This window comes from Oncorhynchus masou, chromosome 14 (assembly GCF_036934945.1).
Source record: "Oncorhynchus masou masou isolate Uvic2021 chromosome 14, UVic_Omas_1.1, whole genome shotgun sequence".
NCBI lineage: Eukaryota > Metazoa > Chordata > Actinopteri > Salmoniformes > Salmonidae > Oncorhynchus > Oncorhynchus masou.
In genome coordinates, this window is record NC_088225.1 from 4,926,932 (window position 1) to 4,951,094 (window position 24,163).

At 45.3% G+C, this 24,163-nt stretch overlaps 1 protein-coding gene across 2 annotated transcripts in view; it reads left to right on the forward strand.

The window, feature by feature from the left end:
* Positions 1 to 18,104, forward strand: part of LOC135554008 (rho-related GTP-binding protein RhoN-like) — a 56,826-nt gene extending 38,722 nt beyond the window's left edge. The window contains exons 4-5 of one of the 2 annotated variants that reach the window (XM_064986001.1): positions 4,932 to 5,066; positions 16,860 to 18,104. In XM_064986001.1, coding sequence (XP_064842073.1) covers positions 4,932 to 5,066; positions 16,860 to 17,063 — 339 coding nt within the window. In that variant the 3' untranslated portion in view covers positions 17,064 to 18,104. Of the gene's footprint in view, positions 1 to 4,931; positions 5,067 to 16,854 lie in introns of both variants that reach the window. The other variant, XM_064986000.1, reaches the window with a different exon arrangement.
* The last annotated feature ends 6,059 nt before the right edge of the window (positions 18,105 to 24,163 follow it).

A 24,163-nucleotide genomic window follows, 5' to 3' on the forward strand; every position in this document is an offset into this window, starting at 1 on the left:
CTAATAATCCCCAGTTTACAATTGGCTCAATAATCCCCCTTCTCTCCCCTGTAACTATTCCCCAGGTCGTTGCTGAAAATGAGAATGTGTTCTCAGTCAACTTACCTGGTAAAATAACGGATAAATAAAAAATGTAAAAAACAACAACAACAAAAAGATGTTACTGTAAACTCATGGAAACTAAAATAATTACAGTAAAATTACAGTGCAATGGTAAACAAAAAGTATTGTAAGGGATGGGGCGGGTGGTTTATGGATCCCGCCTTCTGTTAGGGACTGGCCACATCACTTCATCCACATGAAGCAATGTCATCCCTGGCTAGGCAACGGGGAAAATATTGCCTCGCGTGCCGTATCCGACCCTGGACTGACCCCACCTCAATGTCTCCGAATGCCTTCTCCATTGCTTGCAGAAGAGGCAGGCGGTCATGTAGTTGGCGGTCATACACTTTCCAACGCCAAGCCGAAAGTAATTCCTCAATCGGATTGAGAGATGGGGAGTAAGGGGGCAAGTATACAACTGTGATGTTATTGTGGTTGGTGAGCCAGTCCCTGACCAGAGCAGCCCAGTGTAAACTAACATTATCCCAGATGACAACAAACCTGGGCTGCTCTGGTACGTCCTGTACAACTGTGAAGTTATTGTGGTTGGTGAACCAGTCCCTGACCAGAGCAGCCCAGTGTAAACTAACATTATCCCAGATGACAACAAACCTGGGCTGCTCTGGTACGTCCTGTACAACTGTGAAGTTATTGTGGTTGGTGAACCAGTCCCTGACCAGAGCAGCCCAGTGTAAACTAACATTATCCCAGATGACAACAAACCAGGGCTGCTCTGGTCTGTCCTGTACAACTACGTTATGTAGTGCATCCAGAAATATGATTATGTGTTGCAGTATTGTAGGGACCGAGGGTGGCATGGTGATGCATCCAGAAATATGATTATGTGTTGCAGTATTGTAGGGACCGAGGGTGGCATGGTGATGCATCCAGAAATATGATTATGTGTTGCAGTATTGTAGGGACCGAGGGTGGCATGGTGATGCATCCAGAAATATGATTATGTGTTGCAGTATTGTAGGGACCGAGGGTGGCATGGTGATGCATCCAGAAATATGATTATGTGTTGCAGTATTGTAGGGACCGAGGGTGGCATGGTGATGCATCCAGAAATATGATTATGTGTTGCAGTATTGTAGGGACCGAGGGTGGCATGGTGATGCATCCAGAAATAGGATTATGTGTTGCAGTATTGTAGGGACCGAGGGTGGCATGGTGATGCATCCAGAAATAGGATTATGTGTTGCAGTATTGTAGGGACCGAGGGTGGCATGGTGATGCATCCAGAAATATGATTATGTGTTGCAGTATTGTAGGGACCGAGGGTGGCATGGTGATGCATCCAGAAATATGATTATGTGTTGCAGTATTGTAGGGACCGAGGGTGGCATGGTGATGCATCCAGAAATATGATTATGTGTTGCAGTATTGTAGGGACCGAGGTGGCATGGTGATGCATCCAGAAATATGATTATGTGTGGCAGTATTGTAGGGACCGAGGGTGGCATGGTGATGCATCCAGAAATATGATTATGTGTTGCAGTATTGTAGGGACCGAGGGTGGCATGGTGATGCATCCAGAAATATGATTATGTGTTGCAGTATTGTAGGGACCGAGGGTGGCATGGTGATGCATCCAGAAATATGATTATGTGTTGCAGTATTGTAGGGACCGAGGGTGGCATGGTGAATGGGTCAGACACATTCAGTCAAAACTACGAGCTACAGGCAAGACAGGTACCCCCGCAGACAGGTGCCCCCTATTATTTTGTTCACTGAGGAGCGTAGACCTAATATTGTAGGACTACATCGTATTGTACTGTGATGCAGAGTGATGTGCAACAATTACATAGGTACTGTCTAGTGTAGAACGTTGAAGACATACTGTTCTCCAGTCTAAATGTCTGTATTCTGGATGCTACCGTGTAGCGACTCAGGTTGGGCTGGACTCTCTGCCTCCCTCATCGTCAGGCCATGACTTATGACACGGTCCACCAAAGTAGCCCTTAATGTCGTCAGACATATGTGTCTGTCTACTGCCTGGTCCCCTTCTTTGTTCTTGTCCTCGTCCTCCTCCCACTCCTCTCTCTCTCTTCCTCTTCCTCTCGGTCTCGCTACCTCCATGTTTGCAAAGTTCTCACCAAAGAGGTGATCTTACCTGAGGTCTATTTGTAGTGGTGAGGCTCAGACTAATTGGTGTTCAATTACTGTAGAAGTGTTTTCATGTGTGTGTGTGTGTGTGTGTGTGTGTGTGTGTGTGTGTGTGTGTGTGTGTGTGGGTGTTGCCAATTTCAGGTATGATTGCAAGGGATGTCATTCTTGAACGAAGTGTCTAATGTAAGAAACCGTGTGTAGTGTTTTGCAAGTGTGTTGCAGAATTGCAAACAAAAAGTGCAAAGGAGAAAATGTGTTTGTACCTTTGGTGCCGTTGTTTAAAGGCATGGTTACGACAGTTAAGGTTTTGATGCTTTTGTCTAAGCATTCACTTTCAGTGTGTAAGCAATTGGCAAAAAGTGTCTCATTCTCATCCAAAGTGTTCTGACTTCACTTCTCATATAGAGTGCCCATGCTATCTATCTATAGCCAGCACATCATCAACAATAGACGATGGGGGGGGGGGGGACCCACCTCTCTTTATTGCCATGAAACAAGCAGGGCTACTTGACCCCTGACCCCTATTGGAATGGGAGGTCAGACTGGAGAATGAGAGGAGGCCTTGGAGCCCGGCTGGGGTGGAATTTGGAGTGGAGCTCCAGCAATGGCAGATTAGCTATGCAACAACCAATCAACGAACAGCTGTTTAAGGAGAATCTGGGCATTTATGGGACTTTCATACTCAATGAGAAGCCAGGACAGATGCTGCTAGTTAACGTTTTTATGGTGGCTTTTGGGTGTGATATTTTGATACTGGACATGGGAAGGGAACCAGCCAGAGTGTGGTAAGGTGGTGACGTGGTCATGGGAATGTTTTACAGCTATTCTCATGAGAGAGTTTGTGTGTGTCAGTAAATTTGTTATTTGACTGTTTTATGTGTGTGTGTGTGTGTGTGTGTGTGTGTCATGTAAACCAGTCTCGCTGGCCCTCTGCGGTCTCACAGTATTCCTCCATCTTGAGGCCATGTGTGGCGCGTCTCTTTTGAAGGTCTCCTCCTGTGAGCTCAGGACCTTGTAAAAGACATTCCCACGGCGACTCTGTTGACGTGTTTAGTGGTCTGAGGGGAGCTGGTAAAACACGCCCCACCCACAGGCACCCACACAACACCTTGGTGCTACCCACCCGTCTCAGTCTCAGGGCTCAGTGCCCCCGTCTGTCGACTTAGCTTTTGGTTTTCCCATGAATACCCTGCTAGGGGGTTTGCCATGACCCCCTGACCCCTAGCTGTCGCCCCCCCCCCCCCCCCCTCGGTAATTTTAAAAATCTTCGGCGAATGGAAACCTGTTGCCCAATCACCGTTCCAAATTAGACTCTTGACCTCTGTGACCTTGCCTGTCACCAATGGCATCAGGTGACAGGAGCGGGAGAGGATTGAGAATGGGGGTGCAAAGTTATTGGATTGTATAGAAGAGATGGGGGTGGAGCATGGGGGGGCAAAGGTTGTTTAACTCTTGACGGATGGCTGCACACCCCTGCATTCTGCATGTGGCACCTGGATGAATTCAGACATGCTGAATGTTTTGGGGGGTGTTATTTGGTATTTGTGAGGCAGTAGGGAGGCAGATTTATTTATTTTTCCCAGCTGAAGTCTGAACGATGACATTTAATCTCACAGGGTGTTGTTTCAACTGGACTGCACAGGGTTTTCTGTTCTGTACTCTACCTAAAATAACTCTATTGACTCAAGCCAGAGAGTGGAAAGAAATGATATGAATCTCATACCGTTGCATTATATCACACAGAAATCTCTCTCCTCCATTTCTATTGGATTAGGAAGTCTTATCCAAACCACTCAATTGGCAAAGAGAATTTAGAGCACCGATTCATTGAAAGTTTCCCAATTATTGTGAAATGATAGATTCCTCTGAGATCTAATCATAGATCTGCGTATTAATCTAACTGCGTGAAGCTATATTGGGAGACTCACACAAATACACAGGGAACAGGACAGAAGTTTCACAGGGAGACCACGGAAGCAGAGTCATTCATTTAGACAAATGAGAGAACCTAATGTCTATTACAGAGAGATTTAGGTGAGACAAAGAAACGGTTCATTCTCTTTGGTTATCAGGGGCCAGGGTCAACCCTCCTCCTCTGTGAGCTAAGTGGCCAGGGTAGAGTCCTGGGGGTCGCAGGTCAGGGTAGTTTGTGCCAGAGAATGTCAAGGTCCTCTGTGTTGAGTGATTCCACTGTTTTCATAGCAATGTCCTGCTGGCGAGGTGACCTGACCGATGAGCGCTGCTGGCTATTTACTGATGCGCTGTCCGTCTGTCTGTCAGTCTGTCTGTCTGTCTGTCCCAGATCTGGATCAAATAATGACCTCGGCCCAATTGAGGTGTGCTTGAGTTGGTTTGGAATTTGCACTTTTGGAACTATTCCATTGGTTCCATAATCGCAACGGGGAAAAACAAAATCAACCAGAGCTCTAGTATTTGACATGTACAGTATTTCTACTAGGTTTGAACTGTCCGTCTACCTCTCTCTTTCTGTTTCTTTGTTAACCTCTTCCTGTCTGTCTGCCTGTATGTCTGCCTGTCTGTATGTCTGCCTGCCTGTATGTCTGTTTGTCTGTATGTCTGCCAGCCTGTATGTCTGTCTTCCTGTATGTCTGCCTGTCTGTATGTCTGCCTGCCTGTATGTCTGCCTGCCTGTATGTCTGCCTGTCTCTTTATGCGTTCCTTGTTAACATGCTCCTGCCTGTGTGTCCATCCCACAGTGGCAGGGGGAGACCCAGGAGTTCTGTCCCAATGCCAAGGTGGTTCTGGTGGGTTGTAAGCTGGACATGAGGACCGACGTGGGCACCCTGAGAGAGCTGTCCAAGCAACGCCTCATCCCCATCACACACGAACAGGTGAGCAGAGGAAGAGCAGCGGGGGAAGGATGGAGGGAGGAAGAAATGAAAGAGAGAGAAAAACCATAGCAGGAAGGAGACGGGTCTTTAGAAAAAAGAGAAAGAGGAAACCAATCGAGTTATAATGAGACACGCATGGGAGAAGAGAGAGACAGAGCCGGCCCATTGTCAAACTAGCTTTTAACCCTTAATCCAGCGTTGATGTAGCCACCCACAGTTGCAACACGCACACATATATTATGTACATATTACCCAATACATAGAAACACACTGAAGCAGACATTTTGCAGAGGTTGGCGTTCCGACTCTAATGGGCTGACGATGTGGAGGTTGGTTATTGTAAAGGAGGTTGAGGGGGTGGCAGGGTGGGGGGTGGGTATGTGTAGGATTTATGTCTCAGGAGTCGAGAAACATTTTACCCTGAGATTAAATATTCATGCAGATTTAGGGATTTTGAAAAGGCGGTATGAATAGAAAAACAGACTTTGACAAAACAAGGCCTTTTAGCGCACGCTACCACATCCTCTTAGCCAGGGGCATGGTAATGAGGGAGGGAACGCTACCACATCCTCTTAGCCAGGGGCATGGTAATGAGGGAGGGAACGCTACCACATCCTCTTAGCCAGGGGCATGGTAATGAGGGAGGGAACGCTACCACATCCTCTTAGCCAGGGGCATGGTAATGAGGGAGGGAACGCTACCACATCCTCTTAGCCAGGGGCATGGTAATGAGGGAGGGAACACTACCACATCCTCTTGGCCAGGGGCATGGTAATGATGGAGGGAACGCTACCACATCCTCTTAGCCAGGGGCATGGTAATGAGGGAGGGAACGCTACCACATCCTCTTAGCCAGGGGCATGGTAATGATGGAGGGAACGCTACCACATCCTCTTAGCCAGGGGCATGGTAATGAGGGAGGGAACGCTACCACATCCTCTTAGCCAGGGGCATGGTAATGAGGGAGGAACGCTACCACATCCTCTTAGCCAGGGGCATGGTAATGAGGGAGGGAACGCTACCACATCCTCTTAGCCAGGGGCATGGTAATGAGGGAGGGAACGCTACCACATCCTCTTAGCCAGGGGCATGGTAATGAGGGAGGGAACGCTACCACATCCTCTTAGCCAGGGGCATGGTAATGAGGGAGGGAACGCTACCACATCCTCTTAGCCAGGGGCATGGTAATGAGGGAGGGAACACTACCACATCCTCTTAGCCAGGGGCATGGTAATGATGGAGGGAATGCTACCACATCCTCTTAGCCAGGGGCATGGTAATGATGGAGGGAACACTACCACATCCTCTTAGCCAGGGGCATGGTAATGAGGGAGGGAACGCTACCACATCCTCTTAGCCAGGGGCATGGTAATGAGGGAGGGAACGCTACCACATCCTCTTAGCCAGGGGCATGGTAATGAGGGAGGGAACGCTACCACATCCTCTTAGCCAGGGGCATGGTAATGAGGGAGGGAACGCTACCACATCCTCTTAGCCAGGGGCATGGTAATGATGGAGGGAACACTACCACATCCTCTTAGCCAGGGGCATGGTAATGAGGGAGGGAACGCTACCACATCCTCTTAGCCAGGGGCATGGTAATGAGGGAGGGAACGCTACCACATCCTCTTAGCCAGGGGCATGGTAATGATGGAGGGAACACTACCACATCCTCTTAGCCAGGGGCATGGTAATGAGGGAGGGAACGCTACCACATCCTCTTAGCCAGGGGCATGGTAAGGATGGAGGGAACACTACCACATCCTCTTAGCCAGGGGCATGGTAATGAGGGAGGGAACGCTACCACATCCTCTTAGCCAGGGGCATGGTAATGATGGAGGGAACACTACCACATCCTCTTAGCCAGGGGCATGGTAATGAGGGAGGGAACACTACCACATCCTCTTAGCCAGGGGCATGGTAATGATGGGGGGAACACTACCACATCCTCTTAGCCAGGGGCATGGTAATGATGGAGGGAACACTACCACATCCTCTTAGCCAGGGGCATGGTAATGATGGAGGGAACACTACCACAACCTCTTAGCCAGGGGCATGGTAATGATGGAGGGAACAAAACCACATCCTCTTAGCCAGGGGCATGGTAATGAGGGAGGGAACGCTACCACATCCTCTTAGCCAGGGGCATGGTAATGAGGGAGGGAACGCTACCACATCCTCTTAGCCAGGGGCATGGTAATGATGGAGGGAACACTACCACATCCTCTTAGCCAGGGGCATGGTAATGATGGAGGGAACACTACCACATCCTCTTAGCCAGGGGCATGGTAATGATGGAGGGAACACTACCACATCCTCTTAGCCAGGGGCATGGTAATGATGGAGGGAACACTACCACATCCTCTTAGCCAGGGGCATGGTAATGATGGAGGGAACACTACCACATCCTCTTAGCCAGGGGCATGGTAATGATGGAGGGAACACTACCACATCCTCTTAGCCAGGGGCATGGTAATGATGGAGGGAACACTACCACATCCTCTTAGCCAGAGGCATGGTAATGATGGAGGGAACACTACCACATCCTCTTAGCCAGGGGCATGGTAATGATGGAGGGAACACTACCACATCCTCTTAGCCAGGGGCATGGTAATGATGGAGGGAACACTACCACATCCTCTTAGCCAGGGGCATGGTAATGATGGAGGGAACACTACCACATCCTCTTAGCCAGGGGCATGGTAATGATGGAGGGAACACTACCACATCCTCTTAGCCAGGGGCATGGTAATGAGGAGGGAACACTACCACATCCTCTTAGCCAGGGGCATGGTAATGATGGAGGGAACACTACCACATCCTCTTAGCCAGGGGCATGGTAATGATGGAGGGAACACTACCACATCCTCTTAGCCAGGGGCATGGTAATGAGGAGGGAACACTACCACATCCTCTTAGCCAGGGGCATGGTAATGATGGAGGGAACACTACCACATCCTCTTAGCCAGGGGCATGGTAATGATGGAGGGAACACTACCACAACCTCTTAGTCAGGGGCATGGTAATGATGGAGGGAACACTACCACATCCTCTTAGCCAGGGGCATGGTAATGATGGAGGGAACACTACCACATCCTCTTAGCCAGGGGCATGGTAATGATGGAGGGAACACTACCACATCCTCTTAGCCAGGGGCATGGTAATGATGGAGGGAACACTACCACATCCTCTTAGCCAGGGGCATGGTAATGATGGAGGGAACACTATCACATCCTCTTAGCCAGGGGCATGGTAATGATGGAGGGAACGCTACCACATCCTCTTAGCCAGGGGCGTGGTAAGATGGAGGGAACGCTACCACATCCTCTTAGCCAGGGGCATGGTAATGATGGAGGGAACACTACCACATCCTCTTAGCCAGGGGCATGGTAATGAGGGAGGGAATGCTACCACATCCTCTTAGCCAGGGGCATGGTAATGAGGGAGGGAATGCTACCACATCCTCTTAGCCAGTGGCATGGTAATGATGGAGGGAACACTACCACATCCTCTTAGCCAGGGGCATGGTAATGATGGAGGGAACACTACCACATCCTCTTAGCCAGAGGGGCATGGTAATGATGGAGGGAATGCTACCACATCCTCTTAGCCAGGGGCATGGTAATGATGGAGGGAGCGAGGGGGGGTGTGATAAACAGGTCAGTAAATCTTTGAAATAATCCGCTTTTTGCATGTTTTGATGCTCCCCCGTGTCTGACATACCCAGAGTGGAGGGGCTGTGGGGCTGTTTCACCCCCCCCCACCCCCCCCCCACCCTCATACACACACAACAGCTCAGGGAACCGAGGCCCCTTTCTACTGTGAGCTGGCTGTGGGCCGGCTGTGTGCTGGCCACTGCGGAAAAACCAGATAGAATCCCCCAAGCAACGGGGAAAAAACAACGCATGTAAATAAAATAGACAAACAAAAGGAAGAATGGGAGACCAATAAGCTTGTGGGCAATGTTTCAGAGGCTCATGTTCGGGCTGTTGTGTTTTTGTTCTACGTCATACTCTATTTCTGTCTGAGGGAGCTACTGTACTGTACTGTTCTGACCTGTCTATAATTGAAAGGGAACTGTGTCACATACAGTACTAGCGCCAGGCAGGCTCCCAACAGCCAACTTTTGCTGATCTAATCCAATATCCCCCAGCTTGCTATCCTGTTGTTGATCCCAAAATGGAATTTTGGTAGCAGAGTTGAGGAGTCACAGGCGAGGTGACCACAGGGTGAACCCTACACATTACACACTCATCTGGCCACGGTCTGATAAAGCTTTGCTGCTTGTCAGGCCCATCTCTCCCTCTCCCGTCGTTTCTCTCAACCTTCCTCACCCCCTCTCTCGCTCTTGCTCTCTCTCTCTCTCTCTCTCTCTCTCTCTCTCTCTCTCTCCCTGCCTTAATCTCTCTCCCTCCCTTAATCTCTCTCGCCAATCGCTCAGTCTCCTTCCCTCTCAATCTCTCTCTTTCTCTCTCCCTTCCTTAATCTCCCTCCCTCAATCTCTCTCTTTCTCTCTTTCTCTCTTTCTCTCTCCCTCCCTCCCTCCCTCCCTCCCTCCCTCCCTCCCTCCCTCCCTCCCTCCCTCCCTCCCTCCCTCCCTCCCTCCCTCCCTCCCTCCCTCCCTCCCTCCCTCCCTCCCTAACTCCCTCACTAACTCCCTCACTAACTCCCTCACTCCCTCACTAACTCCCTCCCTCCCTCCCTCCCTCCCTCCCTCCCTCCCTCCCTCTCTAAATCGGCGTTTCCAGCTAATCGAGACGTTTCCTGTGACTGTGTAAGGAAGGAGCCTTGATAAGATCACACCAGGCCTGTGGTTCTGAAAGGCCCCATCTGTGTGTGAGTGCATGTGATCCCCAGACAGGGCCATCGGAGGTGTAAAGACAGGGAAACTGGCATAATCCACTGCAGAATAAGGAAAGATAGCCAGAGAGGAAAGGGCAAATACAGTACCATAGAATTCTAAACTGAAACTTCATCTGTTCGATGTATCCTTTCAGTCAGTGAGTTTTGATAACACTGGACCCTGGGGGGAAGCAGGCAGCAGACAGTGCCCGGCAGGCTTTGGTCAGAGAGTTAGTTTCTTCTCTCTAGTCTCCCATACATATACAGTGCCTTGCGAAAGTATTCGGCCCCCTTGAACTTTGCGACCTTTTGCCACATTTCAGGCTTCAAACATAAAGATATAAAACTGTATTTTTATATCTGAAGAATCAACAACAAGTGGGACACAATCATGAAGTGGAACGACATTTATTGGATATTTCAAACTTTTTTAACAAATCAAAAACTGAAAAATTGGGCGTGCAAAATTATTCAGCCCCCTTAAGTTAATACTTTGTAGCGCCACCTTTTGCTGCGATTACAGATGTAAGTCGCTTGGGGTATGTCTCTACCAGTTTTGCACATCGAGAGACTGAAATATTTTCCCATTCCTCCTTGCAAAACAGCTGGTGGTGATACTAGTCAGGCGTGAGGGTGCAGGCAGCGAACGGTTGAAAAGCATGCATTTGGTTTTAATAGCGTTTAAGAGCAGTTGGAGGCCACGGAAGGAGTGTTGTATGGCATTGAAGCTTGTTTGGAGGTTAGATAGCACAGTGTCCAAGGACGGGCCGGAAGTATATAGAATGGTGTCGTCTGCGTAGAGGTGGATCAGGGAATCGCCTGCAGCAAGAGCAACATCATTGATATATACAGAGAAAAGAGTCGGCCCGAGAATTGAACCCTATGGCACCCCCATAGAGACTGCCAGAGGACCGGACAGCATGCCCTCCGATTTGACACACTGCACTCTGTCTGCAAAGTAGTTGGTGAACCAGGCAAGGCGGTCATCAGAAAAACCAAGGCTACTGAGTCTGCCGATAAGAATATGGTGATTGACAGAGTCGAAAGCCTTGGCAAGGTCGATGAAGACAGCTGCACAGTTCTGTCTTTTATCGATGGCCGTTATGATGTCGTTTAGTACCTTGAGCGTGGCTGAGGTGCACCCGTGACCGGCTCGGAAACCAGATTGCACAGCGGAGAAGGTACGGTGTGATTCGAGATGGTCAGTGACCTGTTTGTTGACTTGGCTTTCGAAGACCTTCGATAGGCAGGGCAGGATGGATATAGGTCTGTAACAGTTTGGGTCCAGGGTGTCTCCCCCTTTGAAGAGGGGGATGACTGCGGCAGCTATCCAATCCTTGGGGATCTCAGACGATATGAAAGAGAGGATGAACAGGCTGGTAATAGGGGTTGCGACAATCGCGGCGGATAGTTTCAGAAATAGAGGGTCCAGATTGTCAAGCCCAGCTGATTTGTACGGGTCCAGGTTTTGCAGCTCTTTCAGAACATCTGTTATCTGGATTTGGGTAAAGGAGAACCTGGAGAGGCTTGGGCGAGTAGCTGCGGGGGGGGCGGAGCTGTTGGCCGAGGTTGGAGTAGCCAGGTGGAAGGCATGGCCAGCCGTTGAAAAATGCTTGTTGAAGTTTTCGATAATCATGGATTTATCGGTGGTGACCGTGTTACCTAGCCTCAGTGCAGTGGGCAGCTGGGAGGAGGTGCTCTTGTTCTCCATGGACTTCACAGTGTCCCAGAACTTTTTGGAGTTGGAGCTACAGGATGCAAATTTTGCCTGAAGAAGCTGGCCTTAGCTTTCCTGACTGACTGCGTGTATTGGTTCCTGACTTCCCTGAACAGTTGCATATCGCGGAGACTATTCGATGCTATTGTAGTCCGCCACAGGATGTTTTTGTGCTGGTCGAGGGCAGTCAGGTCTGGAGAGAACCAAGGGCTATATCTGTTCTTAGTTCTGCATTTTTTGAACGGAGCATGCTTATCTAAAATGGTGAGGAAGTTACTTTTAAAGAATGACCAGGCATCCTCAACTGACGGGATGAGGTCAATGTCCTTCCAGGATACGCTGGCCAAGTTGATTAGAAAGGCCTGCTCACAGAAGTGTTTTAGGGAGCGTTTGACAGTGATGAGGGGTGGTCGTTTGACTGCGGCTCCGTAGCGGATACAGGCAATGAGGCAGTGATCGCTGAGATCCTGGTTGAAGACGGCGGAGGTGTATTTGGAGGGCCAGTTGGTCAGGATGACGTCTATGAGGGTGCCCTTGTTTACAGATTTAGGGTTGTATCTGGTGGGTTCCTTGATGATTTGTGTGATATTGAGGGCATCGAGCTGAGATTTTAGGGCTGCCAGGGTGTTAAGCATATCCCAGTTTAGGTCACCTAACAGAACAAATTCTGTAGCTAGATGGGGGGCGATCAATTCACAAATGGTCTCCAGGGCACAGCTGGGAGCTGAGGGGGGTTGGTAGTAGGCGGCAACAGTGAGAGACTTATTTCTGGAGAGAGTAATTTTTAAGATTAGTAGTTTGAACTGTTTGGGTATGGACCTGGAAAGTATGACATTACTTTGCAGGCTATCTCTGCAGTAGACTGCAACTCCTCCCCCTTTGGCAGTTCTATCTTGACGGAAAATGTTATAGTTGGGTATGGAAATCTGAGCCAGGATTCAGACACGGCAAGGACATCAGGGTTAGCAGAGTGTGCTAAAGCAGTGAGTAAAACAAACTTAGAGAGTAGGCTTCTGATGTTGACATGCATGAAACCAAGGCTTTTTCGATCACAGAATGAGGGTGCCTGGGGACATGCAGGGCCTGGGTTTACCTCCACATCACCCGCGGAACAGAGGAGGAGTAGTGTTAGGGTGCGGCTAAAGGCTATCAAAACCGGTCGCCTAGAGCGTTGGGGACAAAGAATAAAAGGAGCAGATTTCTGGGCATGGTAGAATATATTCAGGGCATAATGCGCAGACAGGGGTATGGTGGGGTGCGGGTACAGCAGAGGTAAGCCCAGGCACTGGGTGATGATGAGAGAGGTTGTATCTCTGGACATGCTGGTTGTAATGAGTGAGGTCACCGCATGTGTGGGAGGTGGGACAAAGGGGGTATCAGGGGTATGAAGAGTGGAACTAGGGGCTCCATTGTAAACTAAAACAATGATAACTAACCTGAACAACAGTATACGAGGCATATTGACATTTGAGAGAGACATACAGTGAGGCATACAGTAATCACAGGTGTTGAATTGGGAGAGCTAGCTAAAACAGTAGGTGAGACAACAACAGCTAATCAGCTAGCACAACAACAGCAGGTAAAATGGCGTTAACTAGGCAGGGAGGGTCGGATTAACTACACACAGAGCCTGAGTGCGGCTGGAGCCGACAGATAAAACATAAACAAGCAGAATGGAGTACCGTGATTAATGGACAGTCCAGCATGCATCAGCTATGTAGCCAAGTGATCAGTGTCCAGGGGGCAGAGGTGGATGGGGCAGGGAAGCTAGACTGGCGAGTATTATCCAGGTAAATAAAAACTGGCTGGCTGTGCAGAAGTTAAAGCCGCTAGCAGTGGCTAACCATGGCTAAATAGCTTGTAGCTAGTTATCTGGTTAGCTTCTGGAGGTTCTTGAATGTGTTCTAAAAATTAAAAATAACAGCAGATTCTGTATCACATTGGGTGAGGCAGGTTACCGGGAGGTATATTCGAATTAAAAATCGAAAAGAGATTGAAAGTAAATAAGGGTCCAGTGAGTGGTTGGGCTGGCTGGGGACGCGGCGATTCAGACAGTTAGCAGACAGGGGCTGAGCAAGCTAGCAGTTAGCAGGCCGAATTAGCAAGCAAGCAGATAGCAAGGGATGATGATGATGTTCTTGATGTTGTTGATGATGATGATGTCCATGATGTTGTTGATGATGATGTTCTTGATGTTGTTGATGATGTTGTTGATGTTGTTGATGATGATGATGTTCATGATGTTGTTGATTATGATGTTCTTGATGTTCTTGATGATGATGTTCTTGATGTTGTTGATGTTGTTGATGATGACGTTCTTGATGTTGGTGTTGTTGATGATGATTATGTTCTTGATGTTGTTGTCGATGATGATGTTCTTGATGTTCTTGTTGATGATGTTGTTGATGATGATGTTCTTGATGTTGTTGATGATGATCTTGATGTTCATGTGTTGTTGATGATGGTGATGTTCTTGATGTTCTTGATGATGATGATCTTGATGTTGTTTATGATGATGATGTTCTTGATGTTGTTGTTGTTGATGATGTTCATGATGTTGTTGATGATGATGTTCTTGATGTTGTTGATGTTGATGATGATGATGTTCTTGATGTTGTTGATGATGTTCATGATGTTTTTGATGATGATGATGATGTTCTTGATGTTGTTGATGATGTTGTTGTTGATGGTGATGATCTTGATGTTGTTGATGATGATGATGTTCATGTGTTGTTGATGATGGTGATGTTCTTGATGTTCTTGATGATGATGATCTTGATGTTGTTTATGATGATGATGTTCTTGATGTTGTTGTTGTTGATGATGTTCATGATGTTGTTGATGATGATGTTCTTGATGTTGTTGATGTTGATGATGATGATGTTCTTGATGTTGTTGATGATGTTCATGATGTTTTTGATGATGATGATGATGTTCTTGATGTTGTTGATGATGTTGTTGTTGATGATGATGATCTTGATGTTGTTGATGATGATGATGTTCATGATGTTGTTTATTATGATGTTGATGATGATGTTGTTGATGTTGTTGTTGATGATGACGTTATTCATGTTGGTGTTGTTGATGATGATGTTCTTGATGTTGATGATGATGTTCTTGATGTTATTGATGATGATGATGTTCATGATGTTGTTGATGATGATGTTATTGATGTTGTTGATGATGATGATGTTCGTGATGTTGATGATGATGTTCTTGATGTTGTTGATGATGACGTTCTTGATGTTGTTGTTGATGATGTTTTTGATGATGATGTTCTTGATGTTGTTGATGATGTTGTTGACGTTGTTGTTGATGGTGATGATCTTGATGTGGTTGATGATGATGATCTTGATGTTCTTGACGATGATGATGTTCATGATGTTGTTGATTATGATGTTCTTGATGTTGTTGATGATGATGTTGTTGATGTTGTTGATGATGACGTTCTTGATGTTGGTGTTGTTGATGATGATTATGTTGTTGATGTTGTTGTTGATGATGATGTTCATGATGTTGTTGATTATGATTATGTTCTTGATGTTGTTGCTGATGATGATCTTGATGTTCTTGTTGTTGATGATGTTGTTGATTATGATGTTCTTGATGTTGTTGATGATGATGTTGTTGATGTTGTTGATGATGACGTTCTTGATGTTGGTGTTGTTGATGATGATTATGTTGTTGATGTTGTTGTTGATGATGATGTTCTTGATGTTGTTGATGATGTTCATGATGTTTTTGATGATGATGATGATGTTCTTGATGTTGTTGATGATGTTGTTGTTGATGGTGATGATCTTGATGTTGTTGATGATGATGATGTTCATGTGTTGTTGATGATGGTAATGTTCTTGATGTTCTTGATGATGATGATCTTGATGTTGTTTATGATGATGATGTTCTTGATGTTGTTGTTGTTGATGATGTTCATGATGTTGTTGATGATGATGTTCTTGATGTTGTTGATGTTGATGATGATGATGTTCTTGATGTTGTTGATGATGTTCATGATGTTTTTGATGATGATGATGATGTTCTTGATGTTGTTGATGATGTTGTTGTTGATGATGATGATCTTGATGTTGTTGATGATGATGATGTTCATGATGTTGTTTATTATGATGTTGATGATGATGTTGTTGATGTTGTTGTTGATGATGACGTTATTCATGTTGGTGTTGTTGATGATGATGTTCTTGATGTTGATGATGATGTTCTTGATGTTATTGATGATGATGATGTTCATGATGTTGTTGATGATGATGTTATTGATGTTGTTGATGATGATGATGTTCGTGATGTTGATGATGATGTTCTTGATGTTGTTGATGATGACGTTCTTGATGTTGTTGTTGATGATGTTTTTGATGATGATGTTCTTGATGTTGTTGATGATGTTGTTGACGTTGTTGTTGATGGTGATGATCTTGATGTGGTTGATGATGATGATCTTGATGTTCTTGACGATGATGATGTTCATGATGTTGTTGATTATGATGTTCTTGATGTTGTTGATGATGATGTTGTTGATGTTGTTGATGATGACGTTCTTGATGTTGGTGTTGTTGATGATGATTATGTTGTTGATGTTGTTGTTGATGATGATGTTCATGATGTTGTTGATTATGATTATGTTCTTGATGTTGTTGCTGATGATGATCTTGATGTTCTTGTTGTTGATGATGTTGTTGATTATGATGTTCTTGATGTTGTTGATGATGATGTTGTTGATGTTGTTGATGATGATGTTCTTGATGTTGATGATGATTATGATCTTGATGTTCTTGTTGATGATGCTGTTCTTGATGTTGTTGATGATGAAGATGTTCTTGATGTTGTTGATGATGTTGTTGATGTTGTTGATGATGATGACCTTGATGTTGTTGATGATGTTCTTGATGTTGTTGATGATGATGATCTTGATGTTGTTGATGATGATGTTGATGTTTTTGATATTGATGATGATGATGATGTTCTTGATAATGAAGATGTTCTTTATGTTGTTGTTGATGTTCTTGATATTGTTGTTGATGTTTTTGATGTTGATGATGATCTTGATGTTGTTGATGATATTGTTGATGTTGTTGTTGATGATGTTCTTGATGTTGTTGATGATGATGTTGATGTTCTTGATAATGATGATGACGTTCTTGATGTTGATGTTGATGTTTTTGATGTTCTTGATGTTGTTGATTATGATGATGGTCTCTAACCCCCTCCCCTCAGGGTAGTGGGTTGGCCCGTCAGATAGGTGCGGTAGCCTACGTGGAGTGCACCTCCAAGGTGTCGGAGAACAGCGTACGGGACGTGTTCCACATCACCACGCTGGCGTCTGTGCGGCGGCCACACAAGCCTCAGCTGAAACGCAGCAGCTCCCGCCGGGGCCTCAAACGGGTGTCCCAGCTGCCCCTGCCCCCCCTGCCTGGTCGGACTGATACCCTGGATCCTGCCCCTGCCATGCAGAAGGACCGGGCCAAGAGCTGTGTGCTCATGTAGAGACCCACCAAGACAAATATATATATATATATATACAGTACAGTATGATACACAGAAATATATGACAGACGGAGGAACTCTATTTATTGGTTTTGTTTTGTTCAATTTTATTTAATTTTTAAAAAAGAAATCCTCTATTATTCTCGTTTTGCACTGCTGGGGAACAAGGACAAAAAAATACAAAAATATGCTTTTGTGTGTGTTTGCGAATCTTTTTGGAGCTGTTTACATGATTTTTTTTTTTGGACTGATGGACGGTGAAGTGGACTGGTTTTCTCGAGGCAAGGTCTCAGGGTGGAGAGAGGAGAGGAGGGGAATAGGAAGTGCTGCATGGTCCTGGGGCAGGGTTTGTGGAGTGCACTGACTGGGGGGGGGATCAATCCTTCAACAAGGACGGCACAACAGCCATCTTTGCTGGACGGCTGGAGGAGAAGACTTTCATTCTGTGGAGAAGGTAGTGGAGGAGTTGGATCAGGAAGATGGAACAAGAAACGTCTCATTGGACAATGGACATGGTTGCTTTTGCTATGCTATGTTGTGATGATACTTCCTGTTGCCATGTGTGAATAGAAACGTGTAAAAACAAAAATGCTGAAAAGGGACTCTTATTGAGCGGGTAAATGATGAGAGTAGGTCAGACAGACAGAACTACAGAAGTCAGTTGGACGTTGCTTTTGTAACCAGAGTTAACATGAAGAATGTGTAGAGTTTTCCTCAGATTATTCGAACCACAAGTGCTTTCTAGAAAAAAGTCACTTTACATATCTGTTTTTGTAATAATTTAACACTATTCTATGCGTCAATTCCGATCATGTCAATTTGATTCAATGAAACTATTGCTGTTGTCGTTATGTTAAGATGTTACTTTGTGGGAAATTTAGCGGTAAAATGTTAGAGCTATTTTACTGTATTTTCACATACTCTAAAAGTCTCAAATAAAGCAACAGCTTGGCTGTAGGGAGAAGAGACTTCCTCTCTGACCCATGTCTCTTCGTTGTGTTTGAGAATATATCAGTGCTGTCAGTCACTAACATTACATGCGGTGCTCCTGGAAAGTATGTGAACCCCTTATGCATTTACAGATTTTTTTATGAAATCTTCATTTAATCAGAACCAGTCTTTTTGACATCTGACATACAGTTGAAGTTGGAAGCTTACATACACTTAGGTTGGAGTCAATAAAACTTGTTTTTCAACCACTCCACAAATGTCTTGTCCACAAAACTTTAGTTTTGGCAAGTCGGCTAGGACATCTACTTTGTGCATGACACAAGTCAAATAGAACTGTTTGGCCATAATGACCATCATTATGTTTGGAGGACATAAAGGGGGAGGCTTGCAAGCCGAAGAACACCATCCCAACCGTGAAGCACGGGGGTGGCAGCATCCTCATGTGGGAGTGCTTTGCTGCAGGAGGGACTGGTGCACTTCACAAAATAGATGGCATCATGAGGGAGGAAAATTATGTGGATATATTGAATCAACATCAAGACATCAGTCAGGAAGTTAAAGCTTGGTCACAAATGGGTCTTCCAAATGGACAATGACCCCAAGCATACTTACAAAGTTGTCCCAAAATGGCTTAAGGACAACAAAGTCAAGGAATTGGAGTGGCCATCACAAAGCCCTGACCTCAATCCTATAGAACATGTGTGGGCAGAACTGAAAAAGCGTGTGCGAGCAAGGAGGCCTACCAACCTGACTCAGTTACTCCAGCTGTCAAGAGGAATGGGCCAACATTCACCCAACTTATCGTGGGAAGCTTGTGGAAGGCTACCCAAAACATTTGACCCAAGTTAAACAATTTAAAGGCAATGCTACCAAATACACATTTTGTGTATGTAAACTTCTGACCCACTGGGAATGTGATGAAAGAAATCAAATCTGAAATAAATAATTCTCTCTACTATTATTCTGACATTTCACATTCTTAAAATAAGGTGGTTATCCTAGCTGACATAAGACAGGGAATTTTTACTAGGATTAAATGTCAGGAATTATGAAAAACTTTAAGTTTAAATGTATTTGGCTAAGGGTCATGTCAACTTCTGACTTCAACTGTATGTTGGTGTAGAGAAAATCATCCTTGTAGTAGAAGAACACAATTAAAAAGGTAATTACTGCAGGAAAAAAATAAGTGAACCCCAGGTTGCATTGGTTAAATCATGTCGGTAAGTAGAATCAGGTGGGTTAACAATTGGTTACCAAATGAACCAATCAAAGGAGAGATCGTTAAGGAAAGAGTTTGGTCCGGATTCTGACAAATAGAGATAAGAAACCTGGTCGGTTTGGTGTTACTCATCCAGGTGAATGCAAAGCACACCATGCGGAGAGGAAAGGAGATCTCAGAGGACATCAGGACGAGGGTAGTGAGAGCACATCAGTCTGGAGAAGGCTATTAAATCATCTCAAAAAGATTTGAGCTCTGTCAGTCCACTGTTTGGCAAATCATTTACAAATGGAGAGCATTTAACATGACAGCAACTCGGCTTAGAAGTGGACGCCGTTCCAAAGTATCCCCAAGAGCCACAAGAACAATAATAAATCAGGTGAAAGCTTACCCAAACATAACTTGCTCCAACAATAAGAAGAACACTGAATCAAAATACTATTGATGGGAGGGTTGCTATGAAAAAGCCTCTGCTGTCAAAAAAGAACCAAACTGCCCGTCTTAACTTTGCCCACCTGGACAAACCTGAAGGTTTCTGGAAGTCCATTCTCTGGACCGATGAGTCCAAAATGGACCTTTTTGGACACAATCAACACCGCTAGGTTTGGCGAAAACCCAATACTGTCTACCACCAAAAGAACCTTATCCCAACAGTCAAGCATGGTGGTGGGAATGTCAAGATCTGGGGCTGCTTTCTTCCCCTGGACTTGGATGACTCCACATCATTAAAGGGAACCATGAATCCTGAGGTAAACCAGGAGATTCTTGAACAGAACGTCAGGCCATCAGTCAAGGAGCTAAAGCTGGGCCAGCCCAAAGTAGGGCTTCCAACAAGACAACAACCCAAAGCGTTCAAGCAAGACTACCAAAGAATGGCTCAGCAGAAAGATTTGTGTTTTGGATTGGCAAAGTCAAAGTCCTGACCTAAATCCAATTGAGATGCTGTGGCAGGACCTGAGCGGGCAGTTCATGCCAGACACCCCTCAAACCTCACTCAATTGGCAGAGTTCTGTAAGGAGGAATGGGAAAAATCCCTCAAAACAGATGTCAGAGACTGATTACTGGCTACAGGAGATGTTTACTCCCAAGTTATCGCTGCTAGTGGAGGTGCCACAAGCTATTGACTGAAGGGGTTCACATATTTTTGCACACATCACATCTGAGTTTCTGTTCAATAAAACACCTTTGTTAAATAAGCAACAATCTATTTTTGTTTCTGTAATTTACTTGGAATGTCTTTATTACGAATTGGGGTTTTCGATTTGTATTTTATAATTATTTTATACAAAAATAATGACCAGCCCTTGTCGGGTTCACATACTTTCAAGCAGCACTGTAACTAGTCTGTCCCACTGGGCACAGACGTTAGTTCAGCGTCTATTCCACATTGGTTCAACGTAATTTTGTTAATGTTGTGGACGTTGATTCAACCAGTGTGTGCCCAGTGAGGTGTGACCATCTTCTTGTTATTACTCAGCCCACACAGATGAATGTTAGCTGGGGGTTCAGCCTAATCTAACTCCCCTATACAGCTCCATTAATTAACTTAAAATGAAGTGCTTTGTAATGTCAAAACTAGTAGCGACTGAGCTGCCACCAACGAGAAGGAGACGAAAACTTAACTTTACTTGAGTTTTGAAACCCCCTTTTTCTCCCCAATTTTGTGATATCCAATTACAATCTTGTCTCATCGTTGCAACGCCCCAACAGGCTCAGGATAGGTGAAGGTCGAGTCATGCGTCCTCCGAAACACCTGGGAGGCCCCGTTGTAACACCTTTTAATCAAGTGTTGTGCAACAGCTTGCTAGGGACAGGGAACCTACCGGAAAAGGTTGAAAACACCATTTTTGTGTTTCGAGTTCTGTTTAGTGCAGAATTATATACCTTCTCTTTTGGTTTCATTTCCTCTCTTTTTTTTTGTTGTTGTACTTTTTCTCCCCAATTGTTAGTTACAGTCTTGTCCCATCGCTGCAACTCCCCTACAGATTCAGGTGAGGTGAAGGTTGAGAGCCATGCGTCCTCCGAAACTTGAACCTACCAAGCCACACTGCTTGCTTAACCCGCACCTATGTGTCGGAGGAAACACCATCCAGCTGGCGACTGAGGTCAGCTTGCAGGCGCATGGCCAACACAAGGAGCCACTACAGTGTGGTGAGAGAAGGAAATCCCAGCCAGCCAACCCCTCCCCTAACCTGAAGACGCTGGGCCAATTGTGTGCCGCCTCATGGATCTCCTGGTCATGGCCGGCTGTGACGCAGCCTGTGATCGAAACCGGGCCTGTAGTGTCGCCTTAAGCACTGTGATGCAGTGCCATAGACCGCTGCGCCACTTGGGAGGCCCCGTTTCCTCTCTTTAAAGCTTCTTAACACTATTATGGTGTGTCAAATCCTGTCTAGTGCAGAAATAGATCCCTTTTTCTGGAGTATTTTAAACATTGATTTATGTATCTGATCATTTGCCAGTTTAACCCATTTTGGTAGACATTGTTGAGCACAGTGCTCAATCCACTAGCAGTAACTAGAGGTTTTACAACAAGCGTTGCAGGATATGATATTTGCCTCTACTATCAAAAGTTGGTTGAACGTAATTTTGCCTTATGGTTTTGATATCCGTTCATCATGATCCATTACACCTCATAGTGCAACAAAATGCTTAATATGAATATATAAGTACACTATTATTTCTTCAAACACGCATACAACATTGTGTAAAAGATGTGGAATTACCCATAAACTCTGTAAAAACAGAGCCACGTGGCAAGATAGGAAGGAGATTTTTTTTTAAATACTTCCAATGAATTCAATCACTAAATATTCTCTTATCTTTGGTTATCCTCATAAAATTCTTACATTTTGAACAACATATTAAGTTGGTTTTATTCTCAAAATGTTTGGTAAAATAAAATGAACAAATCACTGAAATGACTTGCATTCATGTTTATTAAGTATATGGTTATTATTATTTTTGGGGGGGTTCAATTCACCACAGAATGTGTTTTTCTGTTGCTGTGTGGTTGTGGGTCAAATGTAAATGAAATTCCAATGAAATGTACCATCTTACTGCCCCAGAAGCTGGGTGTTCAATCCCCACTTCCACTCCTCTGTCTCCTGTTTCTATAATGTCTAAATAAAGCATTGAAAAAAATGTAGCTGGAATTCCAGAAAAAAATATTCTCCACAGGCCCTTATCATTAATCAATATTTAGCCTATAACGCATTTACATTTCTTAACCATTTGACCGAGAGACAATCTACCAAACAAATATTTGTTGTGTGTTTTGACGCTGCCTTTTTTCACATGCACAGAAACCCCAGATTGTGTTTTCACAACACTCTCTTAAAAACACCAAATATTCAGATTGAAGAATCACTTTGGGTGTTTCAGAGTACTTCTATTCTGTTTTTGTTTTTTTTACTTTCTGTATATCAGAACATTGTGTTTACATTCAAACACCCCCCAAAACACACAATTAAAGTTTAGGTGTACTGACTTTCGTGGTTTCATTACGCAACCATGGTGTTTTGAGGCGGTCTATTTTTACAGTGCACAATAAGCCATGTATCAAACTTCACCAGGTGTTAATCAGTGAGGCAGATCCCTCTGGTTACTTGTTAGCGCTATGCCTATAAGCATCTATTGTACGTCGTCAAGGTTACCACCACCACCATCATTGCACTATTTCCTCATCAAAAAGTCAAACAGTCATGCTGCCTTCGAGGTGAGTCAGACTGACAAGGCAACACACCGAGCAGCTCACTGAATTCACTGAAGCGAAACGAGCGCATCATCAACACAACTAAGAAGACAACACAATGTTTTGTTCATATTTAAATGAGTCCCCACGTGCTGCTTCTTAACCCAGGGTGAGAGGAGCTTCGGGGTGTACTCAAAGCGACAGCTGACATCCCGTCCGTGTTGTACTAGTCTCTGAGGAAAACATTTTGTCAACAGTTTGACCCTTCACGTCTGTGGTTGGCTGAGTTCTTTTTCCCTGCATGTGTGACCGATGTGAAATGGCTGGCTAGTTAGCGGTGGTGCGCGCTAATAGCGCTTCGATCGGTGACGACACTCGCTCTGAGACCTTGGAGTAGCGGTTCCCCTTGCTCTGCAAGGGCCACGGCTTTTGTGGAGCGATGGGTAACGATGCTTCGTGAGTGACTGGTTGATGTGTGCAGAGGGTCCCTGGTTCGAGCCCAGGAGAGGGACGGACGCTATACTGTTACACGAGCACCTGTAAACCAAGCTGTCGACCAGGGCAGTCATGGCCTCCCTTTCTGTCTGCTGGTCTGTATGACATTCCAGACGTGTTGGGGAGCAGGCAGACTGCTGTTGTCATGACAGTGTGTGGCTGGAGGTCAGAGTGAACACTCAGTCTCTGTCACCACATTGTGGCCCTGTCCTGGCCTGACTGAATACATTTCCTCTATGTGTGTCTATCACCGCTGCTGTCACACACTGTAATAAAAAAAAAGAAAACAGAAAGTTGAATCAACTTACATTTGTAACGCAACCAAGCTGCAATAGGACTGTGAGTTTGCTCCTTTCATACCCCGGGTCAAACTCGCATCAAAAAAGTTGGGTGCAAATTTTTATTGAGCAACCTCACAATCCTATTGCAACTTGGTTGCGTTACAATTGTACGTCGAATCAACATATGTTATTATTACTATTATTTACAAGCCCCAGTCAACCAGGCAACCTCCAAAGCTACAGATTACACTTAGTCCTCCTCTGAGAGAGAGATGGTGTGCAAGGAAGAGGGCAAAGAATAGCAAAAGAGCAAAATAGGTGGAGTGCATTTACGGAGGACAAAAAAGTAAGTCTGTTAGGGTGGAGGACTGTAGAAATGATGCAAAAGAGGGAGTCAAT